Source organism: Rhinopithecus bieti, unplaced genomic scaffold (assembly GCF_001698545.2).
Source record: "Rhinopithecus bieti isolate Rb0 unplaced genomic scaffold, ASM169854v2 scaffold_11944, whole genome shotgun sequence".
In the NCBI taxonomy this organism is placed as follows: Eukaryota; Metazoa; Chordata; class Mammalia; order Primates; family Cercopithecidae; genus Rhinopithecus; species Rhinopithecus bieti.
In genome coordinates this window covers 3642199-3663512 of record NW_016807378.1, presented here as the reverse complement: position 1 = coordinate 3663512, position 21314 = coordinate 3642199, and the positions used below count along the sequence as shown (strand labels likewise).

The 21314-nt window shown below is 46.5% G+C and overlaps 1 protein-coding gene across 2 annotated transcripts in view; it reads left to right on the top strand.

Moving 5' to 3' along the window:
- Nucleotides 1-21314, top strand: part of PARVA (parvin alpha) — a 171413-nt gene that overhangs the window by 137000 nt on the left and 13099 nt on the right. For both annotated transcript variants that reach the window (XM_017881581.1, XM_017881582.1), the window contains exons 6-12: nucleotides 3043-3158; nucleotides 7307-7365; nucleotides 10298-10317; nucleotides 11878-11939; nucleotides 12577-12645; nucleotides 16154-16255; nucleotides 16991-17063. In XM_017881581.1, coding sequence (XP_017737070.1) covers nucleotides 3043-3158; nucleotides 7307-7365; nucleotides 10298-10317; nucleotides 11878-11939; nucleotides 12577-12645; nucleotides 16154-16255; nucleotides 16991-17063 — 501 coding nt within the window. The remainder of the gene's footprint in view (nucleotides 1-3042; nucleotides 3159-7306; nucleotides 7366-10297; nucleotides 10318-11877; nucleotides 11940-12576; nucleotides 12646-16153; nucleotides 16256-16990; nucleotides 17064-21314) is intronic.

The following is a 21314-nucleotide window of genomic DNA, read 5'->3' as shown; positions in this document are numbered from 1 at the left end:
TGTATGCATATATCCATAAATGTATATTTATAGCTATGTATATTACACACATATACACGTGTATATAGATATATACACATATATACACGTACACACATATATATAGCTATACTGTCTTACCTATGATTTTCAATGCATGCAAACTATTCATTATGTGGACATACCATAACTTCTTAAAGCAGTGGTTCTTCAACTATGGTTGGTCCAAAACTAGGGATTTGCAAGGAGAAACTCTAGCATCACCAAGGAGAAGACAAGAAGTCATGGGTAGGCTGCAGTTAGGACTCCAGAATACTCACTTCAACCAGAGCAGTTGTACTTTTTTCATGAGTTTTAACTATCCGCTTCTAGAACAAAGGATTTCTGTGCTTAATATTTAAAAGTTTGAAAAATGCTGATCTAATCCATCTTCTTGTTATTGGACATAGTGTTTTCCAGGGTTTTAAAAAATTATAGTATATTACACAGTAACATCTTAGTACACGTAGTGTAGTATGTATGTGTGTGAGACTATAGACTCTTTCTTTCTGAAAAAATCCCAGGAGGATAGAGCATTCATTAAAGAGTCTGACGTCTATATGATGCTTACGATATAGCTCTGCGTTGCTCACCAAGACAGTGGAGATGGTGTACAATGTCACCAGGGGATAAGAACAACTTGTTTGATCACAACTTTTCTAGCATTATATTTTGCCATTAAAGGGGAGAGGGGTAGCAAATGTTCTTACAACCCTCACTGACGCCAGGTAGTGGGCCGGTAGTTCTGATCATTAGAGCAAACCTGGATTGGCCTCTGATGGTGACCACACCATGTCAGTGGGTCACAGTGGGTCAGTGCCACATCAGGATCTTTGTTTGAGGCTGTAAGTCTGGGTAAAACTTAGCTAACAAGGCCCGAAAGCCCAAAATGGAAACCTTCTGGAAGGCTAGGAGTTCAGAGCAGTTCAGCTTCTGTTTGTGGTGATGGTGAGCTGCTGTTCATAATCAGTAGAAAACCTTCTTTGAAGTAGCAGTGATAACAAGAAACCCTAATGAGTTACAAAGGAATGTCTGAATCATTCTCTTTTCTTGGTGATTTCTCAAAGCTTCTGCTAAAGCAGACTCACTGATCCCAGGGAAGACAGAATGACATCTTAATAATGGGCCTAGTGCATGCAAAGTACACAAAATAGGCATTTTTTTGTTATTCCCTTAAATGCCCCCTGTAATGAAGAGCCGTGAAGCTGGTAGGACTGTGAAGGCAGGCAAAATATCTGGTGAATCTTCCCTTTGATGAGAAAGAAAGGGAAGAAAGCTGGCATGTTTTAGTTGCCTAGGTGCCAGGTAATTTCACATAAGGTATAATAAAAAAATATCAGCCATCCTTGGGCACGTGCTGTGTTCCAGGAGCATCAGAGAGAAAACTCCCAGGAGACATGTTGAGAGGCAGGAATGATAGGGGCGCACAAATGTTCAACAGTGGCTAGAATTTGTTTTAATTGAAAAGATGGCAGATTTTTATTCTGAAGAATATTTTGAAATAGGAAAAAAATTAAGACTATCCACTCCAGTGTAACTCTTTTCATTTTTTGCGGGGGGGGGAGATCATTACAACCTGTACGTCCACATAGGTTCTGTTACCTCCATTTGTAAATATGAGCAAATTAAGGCTCAGAGGCCTTCGGTGGCCTACCCTACCCAAGGCCATGTAGCCAGTAAATAAATGGTAGATTATAAAGGCTCCAGTCTGCCTGACCCTCTGTGCACCTCACTGAGTCTTTTTCTCCTCATCTAGTGAGAAAACTACAACCCAGTGTGACCCAGCCTTCTCTGGTGTAAATGGCTTGACTTTAACATGACTCAGCAGCTTTGGCAGCGCCCTGGCCCAGTAACATCCCATCCCAGCTGCTCCTTAAAGGGCATTGCCTACAGTGACCATAGTGACACTCACGCAAGTAACATAGCCCTTTGAATGTCTCTCTCATGCCTTCTTCCAAGGATCTTAAAACCCTGAACCAAGGAAGAGACCTAGTGTTCCTGATTCAGAGTTTATTTATTAAGGGCATGCTTTGTGTACAATCTTGAGACAAGCGTAGTAGTGATAATCCAAAGTTCATGGTTAAGTGGGAAGGGAGAAGGAGTGCAGAGCAGACATGCTTATGGTGATTGGAGTGGAGTGGGCAGGGACATGGGACTGGGCGAGAGCTGATCTGAGCTCAGAACTCAGCAGTTGTCAGGGTCCTGATGGGAACCTGGGATTAGAGAGGTGCTACATTGGAAATGTGGCAATAATAGACCCAAGAAGGAGCCCCATGGGACCTGGCAAAGAACTGAGGGGGCCAGGCATGGCGGCACATCCCTGTAGTCCCAGCTACTCCACAAAGGCCAAGGCGGGAGGATTGCTTGAGCCTAGGAGTTCAAGGCTGCAGTGAGCTAGGATTGTGCCACTGTACTCCAGCCTAAGCAACAGAGCAAGACCCTGCTTCAAAAGTAAGAAAGATTTGAGGGGGCCCAGAGTGAGGCTTGTGATGACCACAGGTGTCCCCTGACCCTCAGGCATGGTATAAAGGGACATTGGGTGGATATATTAGGCTGCTCATGTATTGCCATTAAGAAAGGCGTGAGGCTGGGTAATTTATAAATAAAAGAGGTTTAATTGGCCAGCATCTACGTGGCTTCTAGGGAGGCCTCAGGGACCTGTTACTCATGGCAGAAGGCAAAGTGGGAACAGGCACTTCAATATGCCAAAAGCAGGAGCAAGAGAGAGAGTGGGCGGTGGGAAGGTGCCATATACTTTTCAACCACCAAATCACATGTGAGAGCACGAGTGTACTTATCACCGAGGGGATGGCACTAAGCCATTCATGAGGGATCCACCCCCACCATCCAAATACCTCCCACCAGGCTCCACCTCCAACACTGGGGATTACATTTCAGCATGAGATTTGGGCAGGGACAAATATCCAAACTCTGTCAGTGGGGGTACTGCTACACTTTGAACATCTGCTTATATTGCCTAGAACCTAGAAGATACTATAATTTTTCAATCTTCTTTCATTTCAGCTGTTCATGCCAAGAGCCTGGTGGCCATCTTACACCTGCTCGTTGCTCTGTCTCAGTATTTCCGGGCACCAATTCGACTCCCAGATCATGTTTCCATCCAAGTGGTTGTGGTCCAGGTAAGACAGATAACACTACAAACATCTGTGTCTTTAAAGAGTCGTGGAGGTGGAGTTCCTGTGGTGCGTCGAGTAGATCATTAGAAGGATGGCTGCATGAAGGCTGAGTGAGCCTGGGTGTGCAGTATATTGGGAGGCACTGAGTGAGCTTTCTGTTGTGTGTTGGCTTCCCCTGGTAAGTGTACACAAGATGGAAGAGCATGTGCTTGTGTATAGATAGCTTTGTGTGGGGTATGTGCCTATGGTTTATGTGTTTTTGTCTGTAAGTTTTCTGTGTAACGTGTAGTTGAGGGTGTGTGGTATGTATGTGTGCTGTGTGTCATGGGGTCAGGAGGAAAGTGTGTGTGTGTGTGTGTACAGGAGTGTACAGGTGCCCTGCAAATCATGGAGAACCATACTATTTTGGTTAAACAAATGATACTTAGGTATGGGGAGAAAGATATCTGTGCATATAAGGGAGTGTGTGTGTACATATGCATGTGTTTGAGAGAGACCCTAACTGGCCATGTCTGTATTGAAAGCACTGCCACTTTTCACCCACCCACAGAAGCACAGCTGGGATCTCAAGTCATCTTTTCCAGATTGTTGGATGGAATTTCCATTCACATATGGCTGTGTAATTTCCACAATGAGGGTGTGCTCTCTCCCTGTGACTATCTCACTCTGCTCCTAACCCCATTAAATACCCAAATTCAATTTTATTTTCCAACTTTATACCCATTTAGCAAAAGGTCATCCTTTTGTTTGCTTGTTTCTGTTCTTTTCCAAATAAACATGCAGCGAGGGAGAGTGCTCCATCTAAGCAGCTCCCTGGCCATCCAGGCTCTGGAATAGGGAATGATAACAGTGGCTCTGCCATCCCTTGGTGAGAAAAAGCCTTGAGGGCTGGTAGACTTCGCCCAATCAGATCAGGCCAGTTTCCAAGACAAAAGGCCTTTGAGTTGAACTTTCAGGGATCAGCTGTCAACAAGAGGAGAGGAGGAAATGGTCCTCCGAATCGACTGATCAGTTATCCCCCAATGAAAGACTGTTTCTTCCACACCTCTGAGTACTTAACTCCACTAAGCATCAAGAAGGTATAACAGGAATATGACACCTCAGCCCTGCCTGCTGAGGAGGTAGGACTACAAATAAGAAGCAGAGAGGGCTCATAGAAAATGGGAACGTGTGTGGCTCAGATACTGACTGCCACTGGCCAAAAGATCCTAATTGTCCTTGTTATTGAGCTCTTCAGTTGTATCAAACATGGCACTAAGCATTTTGTGTCTGCTATGGATATGTGGCCAACTCAGAGTACTCTGGTTCAAGCATCTTCCTAAGTGAGTCCAGGTCATCTCTATCGTGTTATTTTTACCAATCAGTAATGTGTGAATACAATTCTTTATGTTTTTAAAAAGTACAATTAGGGAGGCAGGGATGAATAGGTGAACATGGTCCCCATAGGTGGGAGCACAGAGAGTTTTAGTTACATGTCACTGTACATTTGTCAAAACCGATAGAATGGACAGCACCAAGAGTGAACCCTAATGTCAACTATATAGACTCTGGGTGATAGTGACAACCGTTATCAATTATAAGCTCATCAGTTGTTAAAAGTGTATCATTCTGATGTAGGATGTTGAAAATGGGTGAGGCCATGTATATGTCAGGGCAGGGAATATATAGGAAATCTCTGTACCTTCCTCTCAATTTTGCTGTGAACCTCAGACTGCTCTGGAAAATATAGTCTTTTTTTTTTTTTAATCATGGTTCCTGGAACAGTTCATGGAAGAGTACTTTAAAAGTGACCATATATCACTAACATTGAAATTTTAAAAAATTATTTTCATAAGTAAACATACTGTTGTTATATTCATTTATACTAGCGCTCTTATCACTAGAGGAGATAAATACTTTTATTTAAATTGCCCTTCATCTTCTCTTTTGTGACAAATCCAGTCCAGTTCTTTGTGCATAAATTTGTCGAACATCTTAAGACTTTTCTTATCTGCTAAAATAAACAGCCTCTAACAGAAATAATAAAATCTGCCTGTTGGAATTACTACAGACTGAGCAACGACTGAAAATGTGAGCAGGAGAGAGGGCGCTTCTGTTTTGAAACAGTGGTCATTGCAAGCCTTGTCTCCTGCCTTATTTTGAGCTCAATTATAGGCCATCAGAAGGCTGTTGTCGGTTTAATTTCTCCTGTAGGCTGTTTTGTTAGCATGAGGGAGAAAAGAGGACATGTTCCATAAAATGGCATTAATGCACGTCAGGTTTTATGGGGTGTTTCTGCTTTATCAAGTTGAACAGGCACAGAAGCAAGACTCAGAATTGGTGGTGAGTCACAGACTGAACCACAGGGAGAACTCTTTAGGGAACAAATAATGGGTGGAGGTGAATCAGGATGCTGTGTGAGGGGTTATTTAACCCAGATTTCTTTTCCATTCTATGCAGAAGCATTTAATTTTGCATAAAGTTGGAGGTGAGGTTTTATCTCTGAATGGCCGTGCAGGACAAGGACACAGATTCCATTAGCCCCACATGAAAACATTGCCTGTGTTGAAACTGCATGTGGAAAGAAGTCCTGATTTATCTTCACCTGGTCCTCTTTAAATGATTGATTTTTTTTTTCTTTTACCTCCTTTTTTTGTTTTGATCAGTCCATTCTTAATCTAAGCCAGATAGATTCTTGGCCTTATCCAGCTTTTCCTTTCTTCTGTAAAAGTATTTTGCAAGGACGCTGGGTTCTGTGGCTGTTTGTGGAACTTTGGGCAGGAGGCTCGAGAAGGCAGGGCTCAGGTGAGCCACCCATGTTCAGAGGCTCCTTCCTTCTTCACACTCATCTCAGCCTTGAGGAGGGTGCATTTGCTTTGTCAATGCTTGCTCAGTCACAGCATCCTCCAGGTGTCTGGTGCTGGTGGTAGAGGGACCTAGTAGGATGAATCTCCCACCTCACACCCATCAGAAAGTCTTCCTGCACCCCAACATTACCTCCTTCATCTGCTCCCATGCCCACACAGTGCTATTTAAACCCTCCAAACTGGCACCCAGAGCTGCCCCAACTGGTGGCGGCTGCCCTCCCCCAGATGGCCTCTGGAACACATTTGTGTATCCTGCCTCTGCCTCTTGGCTGGGGCCATTCCTCCCATTGAAATAACCCCTTCTCAGTGTCCAGCTCCAGCGCCCCCTCCACTTGGAAGGTTTCTCTGACTATTTCTAGCTAAAAGTGCTTGCTCCTGGCCTGCGTTCAGGACTTTCTGCAGAGGGTGACCACGTAATCTATTATTCATGACACTTTTGAGATGAATGCAAATCTTACTAATATGCTGGGACATCAGGGGAATAAACCAGGACTGTTTTGGGGAAACCATTCAGGTGTCTGCTTCATCTACCCCGATTGACTCTAAGCTCTTCAAGGGCAGAAACTATATCATATACTCCATAGTATTTGTTCTAACTCCAGCACAGGACCTTGTACACAGAAGGCACTGATTAATGAACTAAACAAGAAAGAGGATAAGTTGATGGGAAAAGGGTGGACAGATGATGGATGGATGGACGGATGGACGGATGGACAGATGGTCGGATGGATGGATGGACGGATGAGTTTCTAACATACTTAACCTTGTCTCAGAGAATAAGCTTAGTTACCTGAGTGACAACTGTACTCCTTATTTAAAAGCTCCCATACTTATCAGTTAAGGAAAAAAAAAAAACCCTCTCTCTCTAGTCTGAATTCGCTGAGTTGGCCTCAGTTCCTCCACCCAGCCCCCCAGTTAAATGTGTTTCTCAGCTTCCCTCTGTGGCCCCAGCTGGAGGGCAGACACACCCTGGCCTTCATTTCCATTTGGTTTATTGTGGATTACTCCAGGAGGCAAACAGTTTGCTTCCAGCAGAATGTCTTCCAATAAAGAAAGGAAAGATTCACCATCCAAGAAACAGCCTACTTGTTTGGACTAAACACTAATTGCACTTGCGTCCTAATGGTTCAGTCCAGTCCCAGAAAATCAGGACCTCCTTTCACTTCCAGCATTATCTTATCTCGGGTACATTTCTTAAACACCAGTAACTTACTCAATGTCAGGAATGCTCATCAGTGTTTCTGTATTTTTCTAAAGCATAGTTTTCTCTTCTCCTCCCAACCCCTTTCCCCACCCCCATTTCAGAAACGAGAAGGAATCCTCCAGTCTCGGCAAATCCAAGAGGAAATAACTGGTAACACAGAGTATGTCAACACCATTGTTGCCAGCGATTCTGTAATGGAACACAGATGTTTCTCCGAAATTCATCCATTTGCTGATATTTAGTTTTCATTTATTGGGATTGCAGGAGGGATTAGACTTCAGCCAATGATTATAGTTTAGCCTTTTCCATGCATTCAAAACATGCCTCTCAATGCTTAAGGTACAAACTTGGGTGGGGAAGTGGGGAGAGGGAATTAGCAGTGATTGAAAAATTCTAATTTTGTGCCACTCCAGGAAAAAGTGTGCCCAAAAAAAGCCAACCCAGCATGAAATCGTCATGCCATAAACACTGGGTTGAATTTAAATTGTTAACCTTCAAAAGGACGTTTTTCTTCCTTTTTTGAATCGATTTATTTGGTCACGTGCCATGACCCAGAAAGCCTGTCTGCCTTAGAGTTGTCTTTTGGTTTAGGGTGGTTTTTTTCCCCATTTATTTTTAGAAATTGGGATATTAGAACCTATCAAAAGTTTGCCCTGGGGAACAGGAGTTTTGTCCTCAAGCAGAAAAAAATGGATAGTGTGAGGTAAGTTTGTGATCACAAGAACTGAGCCCTGGCCCATGCAAAGCCAGGCAGTTAGCTTTCAGCACCCCTGCTCCCCAGACTTTTCTCTGAGGCCCCCTTCAACAAGAGCAGCATAGTGCAAAGAGCAGAGGCTGCAAAGCCAACCCAACTTGAGTTCAAATCCCTTAACCTCTCTGACCTCAGTTTCCCCACCCAGAGAGGTAGAGAGGATTTATTGTGGTCACAGCTGTGACTTCGTTCCTTTGCCCTCTGAAGCTGCTGTTCCAGCTTTTCTCCAGCACAACTGACCCTTAACTCCCAAGCCCATCCAGTCTCTAGGAGGTTTCCGCCCTCTCCACAGCCATGGCTGCTACAGGAGTCCAGGGCACTGCCCATCTAGATCACATTGTGTACATGGCTTAACAAGGACTAAGACGCGTGGGCATTCCAGGCCAAGACTAGGGGCAAGAGATGTAGGGTGGCCTTTCCCAAGATGCCGTGTTTATGGCCGCTGGAGACCCCATCAAGCAGCCTCCGTATCACCTCAGAGGCCAGTCTTGGTAGCCGAAGGGTCAGCTGATCTATAGGGCATACCTTGGCCTTGGTTCTGTGAGGGATGGGAGGAGCCAGGCCTGCTGGGAAAGGAGAATTCCTCACTGTCCCACCGCCCACCACCCCTCCCCCATGCTGGGCTTGCCTGTGCCCACTATTTCACCTCTGGGAAAGAAGACGACAGAGCAGAGAGGAGCATGGCCTGGGAGAAACTCCGGAACCAGGGAGTGTGAAGTTTCAGATTATTGAACAATCTCTCGGATGCATGTTATGCTTTCTATGGCCCCTCTTTCTGCCCCAAAGACATAAACATGGATGCAATGTCCTAATAATGACAACACAGTACAATTTCTGGGGCACTTTCCTATCTATTGATGTTCATAGTAAACACATGAAGCCATGACTACACCCACTAAAACCCTACAGCCCAAGGGTGAGGAAGGAGACTGTGCCCTTGGTTTATCCAGCACTTAACTCCAAGTTCATTCTTCTTTCCAGTGCACTGCTTGCACGTGCTCACTTAGTGGGTGACAGGTGTGCAGATGGATAAACCAATATAATAATCATTATGAGAACCAAAAGTGTATTTGGAAAAAAGTGTTTTCAACATTTACTACATACTAGGAATTATGCTACAATATTTCTAGATATTAAATCATTTAATAATCACAACATCCGATTGAAGTATTTACCATAATTATCTTCCTTTTAGAGATGAGAGACCTGGTGCCCAGAAAGGTTCATTAGCTTGCCCAAGGTCACTGTATGAGTTTGTTTTCATGCTGCTGATAAAGACATACCTGAAACTGGGAATGAAAAAGGGTTTAATTGGACTTACAGTTCCACGTGGCTGGAGAGGCCTCAGAAACATGGCAGGAGGCAAAAGGCTCTTCTTACATGGTGGTGGCAAGAGAAAATGAGGAAGAAGCAAAAGAGGAAACCCTGATATAAACCCATCAGATCTCATGAGAATTATTCATTATCACGAGAATAGCATGGGAAAGACCAGTTTCAATTAGTCTTTTCATGATTCAATTACTTCCTGTTGGGGTCCGCGTGTTTCCTAAACAAAGGAATGAACACACAGGACAACACAAGACAAGACAAACACGCGGACCCCAACACTTCCCCCTAGGTCCCTCCCACAACACGTGGAAATTCTGGGAGATACAGTTCAGGTTGAGATTTGGGTAGGGACACAGCCAAACCATATCAGTCACACAGCAAAAAAATCACTCAATCACTCAGTGCAATTTGAACCTCAATGATCTGTCTTTAAAGCTTGTGCTCTTGATACTATGCTGCTTCTCTGCTATGAGTGTGGTTCCAGTTCCTGCACTCTTTGAGAAAACCTACCCTGGGTCAATGGCAGGTGCATCTTGGTGGGTACTACAGAATGGACAGGAGAGAGACAAAGCTGACCTGCCCACAGCAACCTAGGCAGTAAAATTCTACATTGAGGGGTTGCCTGAGCTCACTCGTAAGAATTCTAAGATTTTCTGGTTGGAAATCTTCAGCCCCCTGAGTCCGATATTCTTTAACTGCAAGCAATAGTATGATTTTATTTAAGGCAAAAAGTAATCCTTTGGGCATCACTGTGCCAGATTTTGCATTACACCACTATATCCGTGTAACGGGGAAAAAATGGGTGGTAATGTGGTAAAGTCTCAATAATTGGAGGCCGTGCAGAATAAAATGTCAATGGAAGGAGGCTTTTTGAGTTCCTCAACCAAGGGCAGGTGGGTGGCAGGCAGCATGGGGTGGGCTTCCAGCAATGATGGAGTGTCCTTTCAGAGGATTGGCCTCTTATAAGGGACAAGAAAACAGTCACACTATTTTTTTCCTCTTTTTCCTCCAGGGCTCTTTCCGGGAGGCATGGTAAGTCGCATAAGAATGTCCCCTGGCACTGGTGGCTGCACTGGGGCTTTAGTTAATTCTGCAGCAGCTGGGAAGAACAGGCCCTCAGCTTGCCACCTGGATATATGTCTGCACCAGCCTGGGTGACATGGCCAATTGGGTTGGGAGGGACAGCTTACTGGTGGGAAGAAGACTACCCACACCTGCGCAGTCGTCTTGAAATTTATCAGGCCATTGACCTTGCCATTTATGAAGCACTTTTGTAGCTATTGTTGTTCACAGTAAACATATGAAGCCACGATTATACCCCCTGGGACCCCACAGCCCAAGGGTGAGGGAGGGGATTATGATCTTGATTTATCCAGCACTTAACTCCAAGTTTATTTTTCTTTCCAGTACACTACTTGCAAGTGCTTATTTAGTGAATGATAGGTGTGCAGATGGATAAACCGATATAATAATCATAAAGGGAACCAAAAGTGTCCTTAGAAAAAAAAGGTTTTGAGCATTTACTATGTCCTAGGAAGTATGCTAAAATATTTCTAGATGTTAAATCATCTAATGCTTGTAACATCCCACTGAAATATTTACTGTAATTATCCTCATTTTAGAGATGAGAGACCTGGAGCCCAGAAAGATTCATTAGCTTGCCCAAGGCTTCTGGATGGGTCCTGGGCATTTTCAGGGCAGTTTTGCACTAATTGTCTCGTGCAAATAAAGGAAGACATGCACGAACACAGGGACTGTCCCCTCTCCCCACTCTGTCCTTCTAGAGACTGTCTTATCTTCCTTCCCTCATCGCAGCTCCTAACATAGAGGCTGCAGCAAGGAGAATCCCTGCAGGGAGCATGGCTTTGCTATTTTCTATGATCCTGATATTTACTGTGGGTCATATTTTGAAATAACCATGCTAAAAATTATTCCCTTCAGGAGACCATGTCAGAGTTTACAGAGCACGCGCATGCTTGTTCTCACCCTTCATCCTCATGACAAACCTAAGGGAGGGTTATTTTTAAAATAACATTCTATAGAAGAGGAAACTAAGGCACAAAGAGTTGAAGTGGCCTAGATCACTTAAGAGGAAGAGCTCATATCCCATCCTGGAGCTCCCTGGCTCCCAGCCCTCTTCTCTGTGCCCTCTGCCAGCTTGTTTGTCATGGGTCTCCTGTTTTTGAAAATTGGGGGGTGAAATGATTTAATATTTGGATAACATTCCCCCTCTACTGAGGTTCAGAAACACCTGAACAATCGCTGAATCAGGGTATAATGAATCAGGGTATAATGGAACACAGTGAAGGGAAATGAGTAATCCCGGGTCACACTGCCTAAGAGAGCCCTGAGTCTGCCCCAACCCAATAATGTACTTGTGCATGGACACAGACACAGGCTCCCAGGGTGAGAATCCCCCCAAATCTTAGCCCCAAATCACATTCCAGAGTTCCCAGCAGTCTATACCCCAGAGGCTTCCCATCGGTCGTTGACCTTGTGACCTTGAGAGGCATGTGGCTCTGGGGCCCCGAGGTGAGCTTCCCTGCGAGGAACCGGCTCTTGGGCTCCATGTTGTGTTTCCCTCTTTTTCAGAACGTGATGCCTTTGACACCTTGTTCGACCACGCCCCAGACAAGCTGAATGTGGTGAAAAAGGTGGGAAAGGGGTGTCTAGGACAGAGAGAGGGAAGCGAGATGCAGCAGGGCATTGGGAAAACCCATCCCTGCAGCTCGGGAGCTTCCTGCCGGAACTGGTGGCATCACCTAATCTCTGCACACACACGGCTTTCCCCCTTGTCATCCATGTACCTGTCTGTTCCTTACTGAATGTTGCACCCGGGCTTTTTCCTCTCCATCAGCATGAGCAGCCTGTCTTCCCACCCAGGCTAACCCCAGCAATCCCAGTCCTCCCCGCTCCTCACAGAATTCCCTGTCTCCCTGGCCTAGGCACCTGTGCCGAAGAAAGGACAGGATGGAGAGACCCAGTGGAATCCTTTTATCTCAGTTCCCCACTCAGACACTCCACCTGTCATTCTGCCTCTTGGGACCTCCTTGTTCCTTACACACCCTGAGTTGTATGGGACTGCAAGACCTAGAGCCTGTGGCCCTCCCTGTGCACTCAAGGGCCTTTGCAGAGAGACCTTCTGGGCCCGGGGCTCTTGGCTGGGCCTGATCCCGTGCTTTCACCCTCACCCTCACCCTCGCCCTCACCCTCATGGGAGTTCCGGGGCAGCCGCGGGCTCCTGCACCAGTGCAAATCCCCAGCTCTGGGGCTGCTTTGCTTCTCTTTTAGACACTCATCACTTTCGTGAACAAGCACCTGAATAAACTGAACCTGGAGGTCACAGAACTGGAAACCCAGGTGGGTGACAGACCCCAGCACAGGTGGAGGCAGGGCCCTGCCCTACAGCCCCTGTTCCAAGTGGTCCACCACACATGGCCAGGAGGGCTTTCCCAGCTGCGGGGGATGAGGGCATGGGAATCTGTCCTACTCTGAGGGGTGGACTGAATCTCTGTGGATTTTTTTCCAAATTTTTATTGTGAAAAGTTACAAGAATGAATACTCATATACCCTTCACCTGGATGCACCGATTGTTAGTATTTGGCCACACCTTTCTCTGCACCCCTAAATGCTTGAGCATACGTCTCTCAAGAACAAGCACATTCTCTTAGATAGCCACAATACGGTTATCAACGACAGGCCGTTTTAACATAATACAATACATTAATCTGTTTAGATTGAATCATATGAAATTGCTGACATTCGACTTTTTTTTGTTTTTTGTTTTGTTTTATTTTGTTTTTTGAGATAGAGTTTTGCTCTTGTTGCCCAGGCTGGAGTGCAGTGGCAAGATCTTGGCTCACTGCAACCTCTGCCTCCCAGGTTCAAGCGATTCTCCTGCCTCAGCCTCTCAAGTAGCTGGGATTACAGGCATGCGCCACCATGCCCAGCTAATTTTTTGTATTTAGTAGAGATGAGATTTCACCGTGTTGGTCAGGCTGGTCTCGAACTTCTGACCTCAGGTGATCCACCCACCTTGGCCTCCCCAAGTGCCGGGATTATCCGCATGAGCCATCGCGACCAACCGACTGTTTTTAACCTACTAAAATGGCAACATCATGTGGTTGGAAAAGACACTTTAGATTTTGCCACTTGTCCAGTTTGCTCACATGCTGCATTTACTTGTCACGTCTCTTTAGTCTCTTTTTAACATAGAACAACTCCTTGGCCTTTCTTGTCGTGGCGTTGACACTTGTTGAAGCGTTCAGGCCAGCTGGTTTATAGACTGTCTTTTCCCTGCATATTAGATTCAGGTCATCATTTTCATTAACAGCACTCCCCAAGGAAGGCTGTGTTCTTCCTGCCGCATCCCAGGAGGAGGCACTCTGTCCATTAGCCCATTATTTGGTTAGGGTGGTATTCACCGGATTTCTCTATTATAAAGTTATTTTTCCCCTCTTTATACTTAACTAATCTTTATTGGGGAGATACTTTGAGTGAGATGAATCCTGTTTCCCCACCTCCTTTCATTCTTGGTGACCTTCTGCCTTGTGCTTCTCTTTCAATCATCTGGGTACCTCCTTTTATTTTAAAGGCAAATGCCAGTCTGTTGCTGAGCTCCACCTGAGTGTGTCTAGACTGTGTGAAATGAGCTTCATATACTCTTGTAGGAAGTAAGGAATGTTCTGGAAAAGTGACGCTTCCTTTAGTGAGCTAGAATGGGCCCTGGAATGATTAGCTCGTTTTTAAAGGGCAGGGAGTGCTATGACAGAGGTCACTGCCAAGCACTTTGGGTTTCTGCAGTTTTGTCTGCTATTCCTACCAAGTTAGTGGAACCAGCCATGGGAGGTGAGGAGCAGTCTAAGCCTGGCATTCAGAGCTGTGAATGACCCCAACCCTAACCCAAGGTCACCCCTGAGCTCACAGATTGGATTCTTTTACTCCTAACTCCTCCTCACTACAGCTCGAATAAAGCTCAGCTCCCACCAGAAGAGCCTTGATTTTGACAGACTCTGGGGTCTGCTCTCCCATGTCCACCTAGGGGGAGTCATGCTCAGGCTGTTCCCACCTGAGTTGTAGGCCTGATGGATGGAAGCTAGGAGGAACTACCCTTTTGTTTTTGAGACAGGGTCTTACTCCCATCGTGCAGGCTAAAGTACAGTGGCACGATCACAGCTTACTGCATCCTCAACTTCCCAGGCTCAGGTGATCCTCCCACCCCAGTCTTCTGAGCAGCTGGGACTGAAGACATGTACCACCATAACCGGTTAAATTTTTTGTATTTTTAGTAGAGACAGGGTTTCACCATGTTGCCCAGGCTAGTCTTGAACTCCTGAGCTCAAGTGATCCGCCCGCCTCAGCCTCCCAAAGTGCTGCGATTACAGGCATGAGCCACCACACTTGGCCAGGAGCTGCCTTTAAGGCAAGCCCAAGCTCAGGGTCTTATGCCCTTAATGAAGGCTGAGCCACAGGCCAGCCAGCTGGCTACCTGGAAAGCTCTCTGAGCAGACTCTGGGTTCCTAAGGTGATTCCAAGAAATTTGGCCTCTGTGAACCCTAGTAGCTATTTACACTTATAAATATTTGGTGGCCCAGCCTCCTTTGAAAGGGTTCTAGAATGTCGGATGTGCATCTGACCTCTATGTTTTTGCTAGCCCATCCCCCACACCTGGAACCACTGCTCCTCCAAAGGTCCATCATCCCTGGCCTCCATGGCCTCCACAAGCCTGTCCTGAGTGCTCAGCATATGCTCACTTCACCCAGCCCTGAGCAGAAGACCAGCAGCCTCCACACTTAGCCGAGGGACTCTCCTGTCCCTTGGGCCTGGTTTCCCAACCATTCTGGCCTCTTCTGCCTAGGAAGGGACCGGGCTGCAAGCCTCTTGCCAGGGCCCTCAGCAGATAGTTCTGCTTTTGCCAGGAAGAGCCAGTAAGTCATGTCCTGACTGCTTTGTTGTTTTCCCAGACAGTAATAGCAATATTTAATATTTATTCAATGCTACATGCCCAGCAGTTTACAGGCCCTCTCTGCATATTAACTGGCTTAGTCTTCACGATAACTCTGTGACGTAGATACTATACTATTACCATCCCCATTTCACAGATAAGACATATGAGTACAGAGAAGTGACATAACTTGCCCAAGGCACATAGCTAGTAGGTGAGAGAGCTGGAATTTGCACTGGGGAGACCTGGCCCCAGAGCCCACATTCATAACAGCTGCACTCTGCTGCTGTAATACTGAAGAGAGATGGGAGAAAGAAGAATGCCCAGGCCTGTGTGATACTAGTCCTTTCTCTGTTCAGAAAGCATAGATCACCCCAGGAGCCTCATGCCATTCACCTTGGACATCGCCTCTCCCTCCTGCCTCTGCCCCACTCTAGCCAATCCTGCTCATCCTCAGCTCTCCACTCAGGCGCCGTCCTCTCCAGAAGACTCCTCTGATGCTTTCAGTGCTTATGGGCGACCTTTCAACCTCACTCAGGCCAGCGAGCTTCCTTCCATCAGAGCAGCTGTGCCTTGTCCCCACACCAGTTTCCCTATTAGACTGTGCACTCCTCCAGGGCAGGAGCCACACTGATCCCCCACGCTCTGGTCCCCATGCCTAGACCAGGAGTTGGTACACAGCCTCTGTTCAGTAAATGCTGGGTCAGCTGAGATCAGGGCCTGGGCTTGTGGCTCCTCTGCTGGGCCAGCCAGACGTGGGGCAGAGCAGACCTCCTTGTCTCGGGCCACTGCCCCTACCCCCCAGCTAGCAGCCTGCCTGGGGTGGTAGGCTTCAGGTAGCATAGCACAGACATTGATGGGCCTCCTGGATAGGGATTGGCTGGGAGGCTTAGGGGCCAGTGCATCACCTGGCTCTTCCTCCAGTTTGCAGATGGGGTGTACCTGGTGCTGCTCATGGGGCTCCTGGAGGGCTACTTTGTGCCCCTGCACAGCTTCTTCCTGACCCCAGACAGCTTTGAACAGAAGGTAAGGAGAAGGGACATCAGGGAGGCCCCCTAACCCACATCCCCCGACTCATCTGCCCACACCCGCGCTGGGCTATCCAGAAAAAAGGCAGAAGCCTCCCCTGTGCCCAAGGTCTTCAGTGCCTGGAGGTGGGGCCCATTATAAGAGCTGAGCTAGGAAGGAGCTACCTGCAGACCACTGGGCATCCCTGACTGCCTTTCCCTTCCCCTGAAGTCTGGCCCTGGTCCCCTGCCCTGTGTTCCTGTCAAGTGTCCCAGCCCAGCCTCCTGTCTCCCCAGAGGTGACAAGGAAAGTGACTGTGAAGCTGGTCAGACCTGAGCTCATGCTTAGCCTGGTTCTGATGGCCTCTCGTAGGCTGCCACATCCTGCTCACTATACAAAGGCATTTTGTCCACAGCAGAAAGCCTGCTCTGCCTGTTGAACGTGTCCTGCCATCTGATTCTTCCAAACATGTGCACTGACACCCCCAGTTTGAAGTCCTGGCAGTTTACACAGGAACACAGTAGGATATGAAGGGAGTTTTGTGCTTCTCCAGGAGTGCTTCTCCAACAGCAAGCTAGGATCAGCTAGCTCACGCTCCAGGTGGTCTGCCCATTTTGGTAGCCATATTTCTTCTTGAAATTAGTTCAGCCTCTGCCCCTCTGGCTACAGTGCTGGCCTCCTTTACTTCCCAGAGCCAGGTCCCGGGGCTCCTGGGTGTGCAATGGTACATGCTGTCTGCATCTCTCTTGCCAGGTCTTGAATGTCTCCTTTGCCTTTGAACTCATGCAAGACGGAGGGTTGGAAAAGCCAAAACCGCGACCAGAAGGTACTTTGCTCTTTCCTGGGTTTGTGACAACAGAGACCCTCTCCCAGCACATGGGTACTCAGATTTTGTAGCAGAGGGAAGCATTTTCTGAAGTCTTCATTGCTGGGGAAGGTGGGACTCGGTACAGCTGCTCAGTCCCAGAGACCCTTTGTGAGCTGCCAGCTGCACAGCCAGGGGAAGAAAAGAATCTAAAATCCCACACATGCCATGCATGGGATTGCGGGGATCAGGGCCCGAGCAGAAGAGCTGCTGCAGGAACTGTCCTGTGCCCAATTTCCAGGTTTTTCTGTCCCTGCACAGGGTGCTGACCTGCCAAAGAGCTGTGTCTCTGCAAGTCGGGGTGAAGGTGCAGTGCAGACAGTTCTGGGCTGAGCAGAACTACTTCTATCTGACAGATGCGGAGCTCTGCCTGCTCAGACTCTGCCTGAGGACAGGGCATGATTTGTGGGGTTTGGGTTGTAGATATAAGACTGGGGGGAAATGCAGAAGGAACAAGTGCTCCTGCAGCCCTTGCATACTCATGCTAGGAGTGCACACATGCATTCGTGAGCAGAGGAGGCACACTTCTCTTAGCAGTCTTCTTGGTACAGATGTTCGCTTTCTGCCCCTTACTGACTAAAGTATTCCATTTCACCAGAGCTGGCGAGTCACCACTGTGTTGCAGATAATCTGCATATGTCCCCTGGGAACATTGAGAATGCCATTTGTGGCAAAAGGTTGCTTGCACTTTTCTGGTAGTTTACAGGCAAGTGGATGAGTAGGGATGGTGGGCTTTCATGCCCCCTTGCTGCCTCTGCTCTGAACTCCTCTATCCAAACCCTAGTGGGGGCCATGCCCTGGTCTAGTGGGCTTGAGACCCTGTAGATCATGATATAACGAGAGGGGTAAGACTTTCCTGAACCTCAAGGCATGTGCAGCCAACCAGGGAAGAGACAAGTTGCAGCCAGTTAGCAAAATGAAATGATAGTCATGGGAACTGTTACGAAAGAGGTACAAGGAAGAGGCTGTGAGGACTGAGGAGGTGATACCACTTCTGTCTTGGGGGAGGAACACTTTGATGGAGATGGTGACAGTGGGGCTAAACCATAAGGACCAGGTAGGGCTTTGGTGTATGGAGACTGGGAGAGAAGTATGTGCATGCCGGACAGAATGACAGCGTGAGCAAAAGTCCCCCCTGCAGAAGAATGAGGACCCTGTCTCATGACTCCTTCCAGACTTGTTATCTATTGACTCTGGCCAACAAAGGTCAACTCCTGTTCTCATTTATTACCACCTTGTCCTAAGCTCCTGGTCAACTGAGAACCGGGGGAGGACCTCTGGCAAGGCTGGTGTACCCCTGGGGCTCTCTCTTTGGCAAGGCCACTCCAGCCTTCCTAATGGCATTAGGAATGGACTCTTCTTGTTCTGTGGGCAGATGATGAGCGCCCTGCTTCTGGGAGGACAGACACAGTGGGAACGTTCCGGCTATCATTTTGCTTCCATTTTCTTGAACTGCTTAATATGAAACTTCCTGGTTACAGATTGGAAGTACTTCTGATATTTTAGAATTGGGATATTTCTTTCCCTTGGAACAGATAATTTTCCCAATATAAGTCAATCTATAGGAATATTTTGGAATATAGGTGATATTTTTATGCAATTATTAAGTTGCTGAATATGAAACTAACTGACCGATGTGGATGGAAAAACACATGTTTTATTCGTTATGACACAGGGCATTATGCCCATGCTGCAAATTTCCAGTACGTAAAGGGGAATGGAGATAGCATTTTATGAAATTATGCTTTGTGAGAAGTGAATCCCAGCATTCCCTCTGCCTTTTATGCTTCTACCTGGAAAGTGAGATTTGGAAGTAAACAATGTAGACATTTCAAAGGGTGCCAATGTGGGTAATTCTTTGAGGGCATTTCAAAATCAAACTGGTTGTGATGGAGGCATTTTCATGGCAAAATGTTTTAAGGTCAGGAAAATGCATTCTCCACGGTGCTGTTTAACACTTAAAGCTCTGTTGTGCCTTGAAATCCCCTAGAAACTGGGTTGGTATCTGAGATGACTTGCTGCCCAGGCTTCATGATCGTTTAGTACCTCAGTTAGTGTAAGCCAAGGGTTAGCATCAAGTTCATAACCAGTGGAGCACTTGAAATAATGGCCAGGTGTGGAAGCTCACACCTGTAATCTTAACACTTTGGGAGGCCAAGGTGGGCAGATAGCTTGAGCTCAGGAATTTGAGACCAGCCTGGGCAACATAGTGAGACCCCATCTGTACAAAAAATACAAAAAAATTAGCCAGGTGTGGTGGCTAATTTTCCACCTCAGGAGGCTGAGGTGGAAGGGATTGCTTGAGCCTGGGAGGCAGAAGTTGCAGTGAGCCGAGATGGCACCACTGCACTCCAGCCTGGGCAACAAAGTGAGACCCTGTCTCAAAGGAAAGAAAAAGAAATATTGTCATGCAGCTGGCAGCTTTTTATTTAGGGCATTGTGCCACATGTCTTCAAATGCACATGTCCACCCTGTTATCACCCTTCAAGTAGACTCATCATCAATTATGGTTAAGACTCCAGAATAACAGGCAGGCAGGGACTCAGAAGACATCTAGTACCAGACAGGGTTGAAGTCTGTAGGACTGAATATCTAAAATGTAAGGAGTCTCTGGCCGGGCGCGGTGGCTCAAGCCTGTAATCCCAGCACTTTGGGAGGCCGAGACGCGTGGATCACGAGGTCAGGAGATCGAGACCATCCTGGCTAACACGGTGAAACCCCGTCTCTACTAAAAAATACAAAACAAAACTGGCCAGGCGAGGTGGTGGGCGCCTGTAGTCCCAGCTACTCGGGAGGCTGAGGCAGGAGAATGGCGTAAACCCGGGAGGCGGAGCTTGCAGTGAGCTGAGATCCAGCCACTGTACTCCAGCCTGGGCGACAGAGCGAGACTCCGTCTCAAAAATAAATAAATAAATAAATAAAATAAAATAAACAAAATAAAATGTAAGGAGTCTCATACCTGGGACTAGATGGCAAGCAATGCTGAAAAAACAAGCAGGTGATGGCAGCTTAGTTCCAGGTGATCACTTCGTTCAGGGAAGACTTGGTCAGTGGCTGATAATATGGAAAATGTTCAACTCCCCCATTCCCCTAGGAGATAGTGTACAGAAGCCAACATGTAAAACTCTTATCATACCAAGTGTTAGCAAGGATGTGGAGCAACAGAAACTGCTGGTGTTCTAAATTGCTAGAACCATTTTGTTTTTATTCAGTCCTTATTTAGCTGAAAGTAGAAAACAGTTTGTTCTCATCTAACATAGTTGAAGATTTGTAATACGCTGTAAAATAATGTGGTAGACACCCCCTGCCAAAATAATGTGGTCCCCAGCCCTGGACATCCAGGCCCTAATCCTCAGTACCTGTTCATGTGTTATCTTACGTGGCAAAAGGGACTTTGCAGATGTTATTAAATTTAGGGGCTTGAGATGATGACATTATCTAGGTGGTCCCAATGTCATCACAGGGATCCTTACTATAAGTGGAAGAGGGAGGCAGAAGTGTGAGGGTGATGTAGCATAAGAAAGGCTCACCCAACCATTGCTGGCTTTGGGGATGGAAGAGGGCTCTAAGCCAGAGAATGCAAGCAACCCCAGAGGGTTAGAACACGAGTAACTGCCTTATGGCCACCTAACTTATTCCATCCCCCACTTGGAAAGAACAAGTGTAAGGATCTCCATTAGAGCCTCCAGAAAAAAATGCAGCTGTGCTGACACTGTGATTTTATCTCAGTGAGACGGATTTGGGGCTTTTGATTTCTAGAATTCAGAGATAATAAATTTGTGTTGTTTTTAGGCCACCAAATGTGTGCTAATTTACTACAGCAGTAATAGGAAGTTAGCATACTCCTTGACCTAGCAATTCCACTCATAGGTATGCATGTCCATACACCAGGAGACAAGCCCAAGAATACCTGTGATAGCATAGGCTGGAGTGTACATCCCAGTAGACTGGCTACATAAATTGGAACATATTCATATCACGGATTATAATACAACCATGACAATAAAAAGACTGAACCCAGAAGTCAGGGGAGGAACTTCTAGTTACTGTAGCATGAAGAGATCAGTGACTATTCTCTGCTAAAGAGTAAGTGTAAAACTGGACAAAATGATCAAAAACAATGATTTTGAAGCACCAAAAATCTACCAGAGGTAGACAACAAATCAAGGAGCTTTATTCTTTTTTTTTTTTTTTTTTTGAGACGGAGTTTCA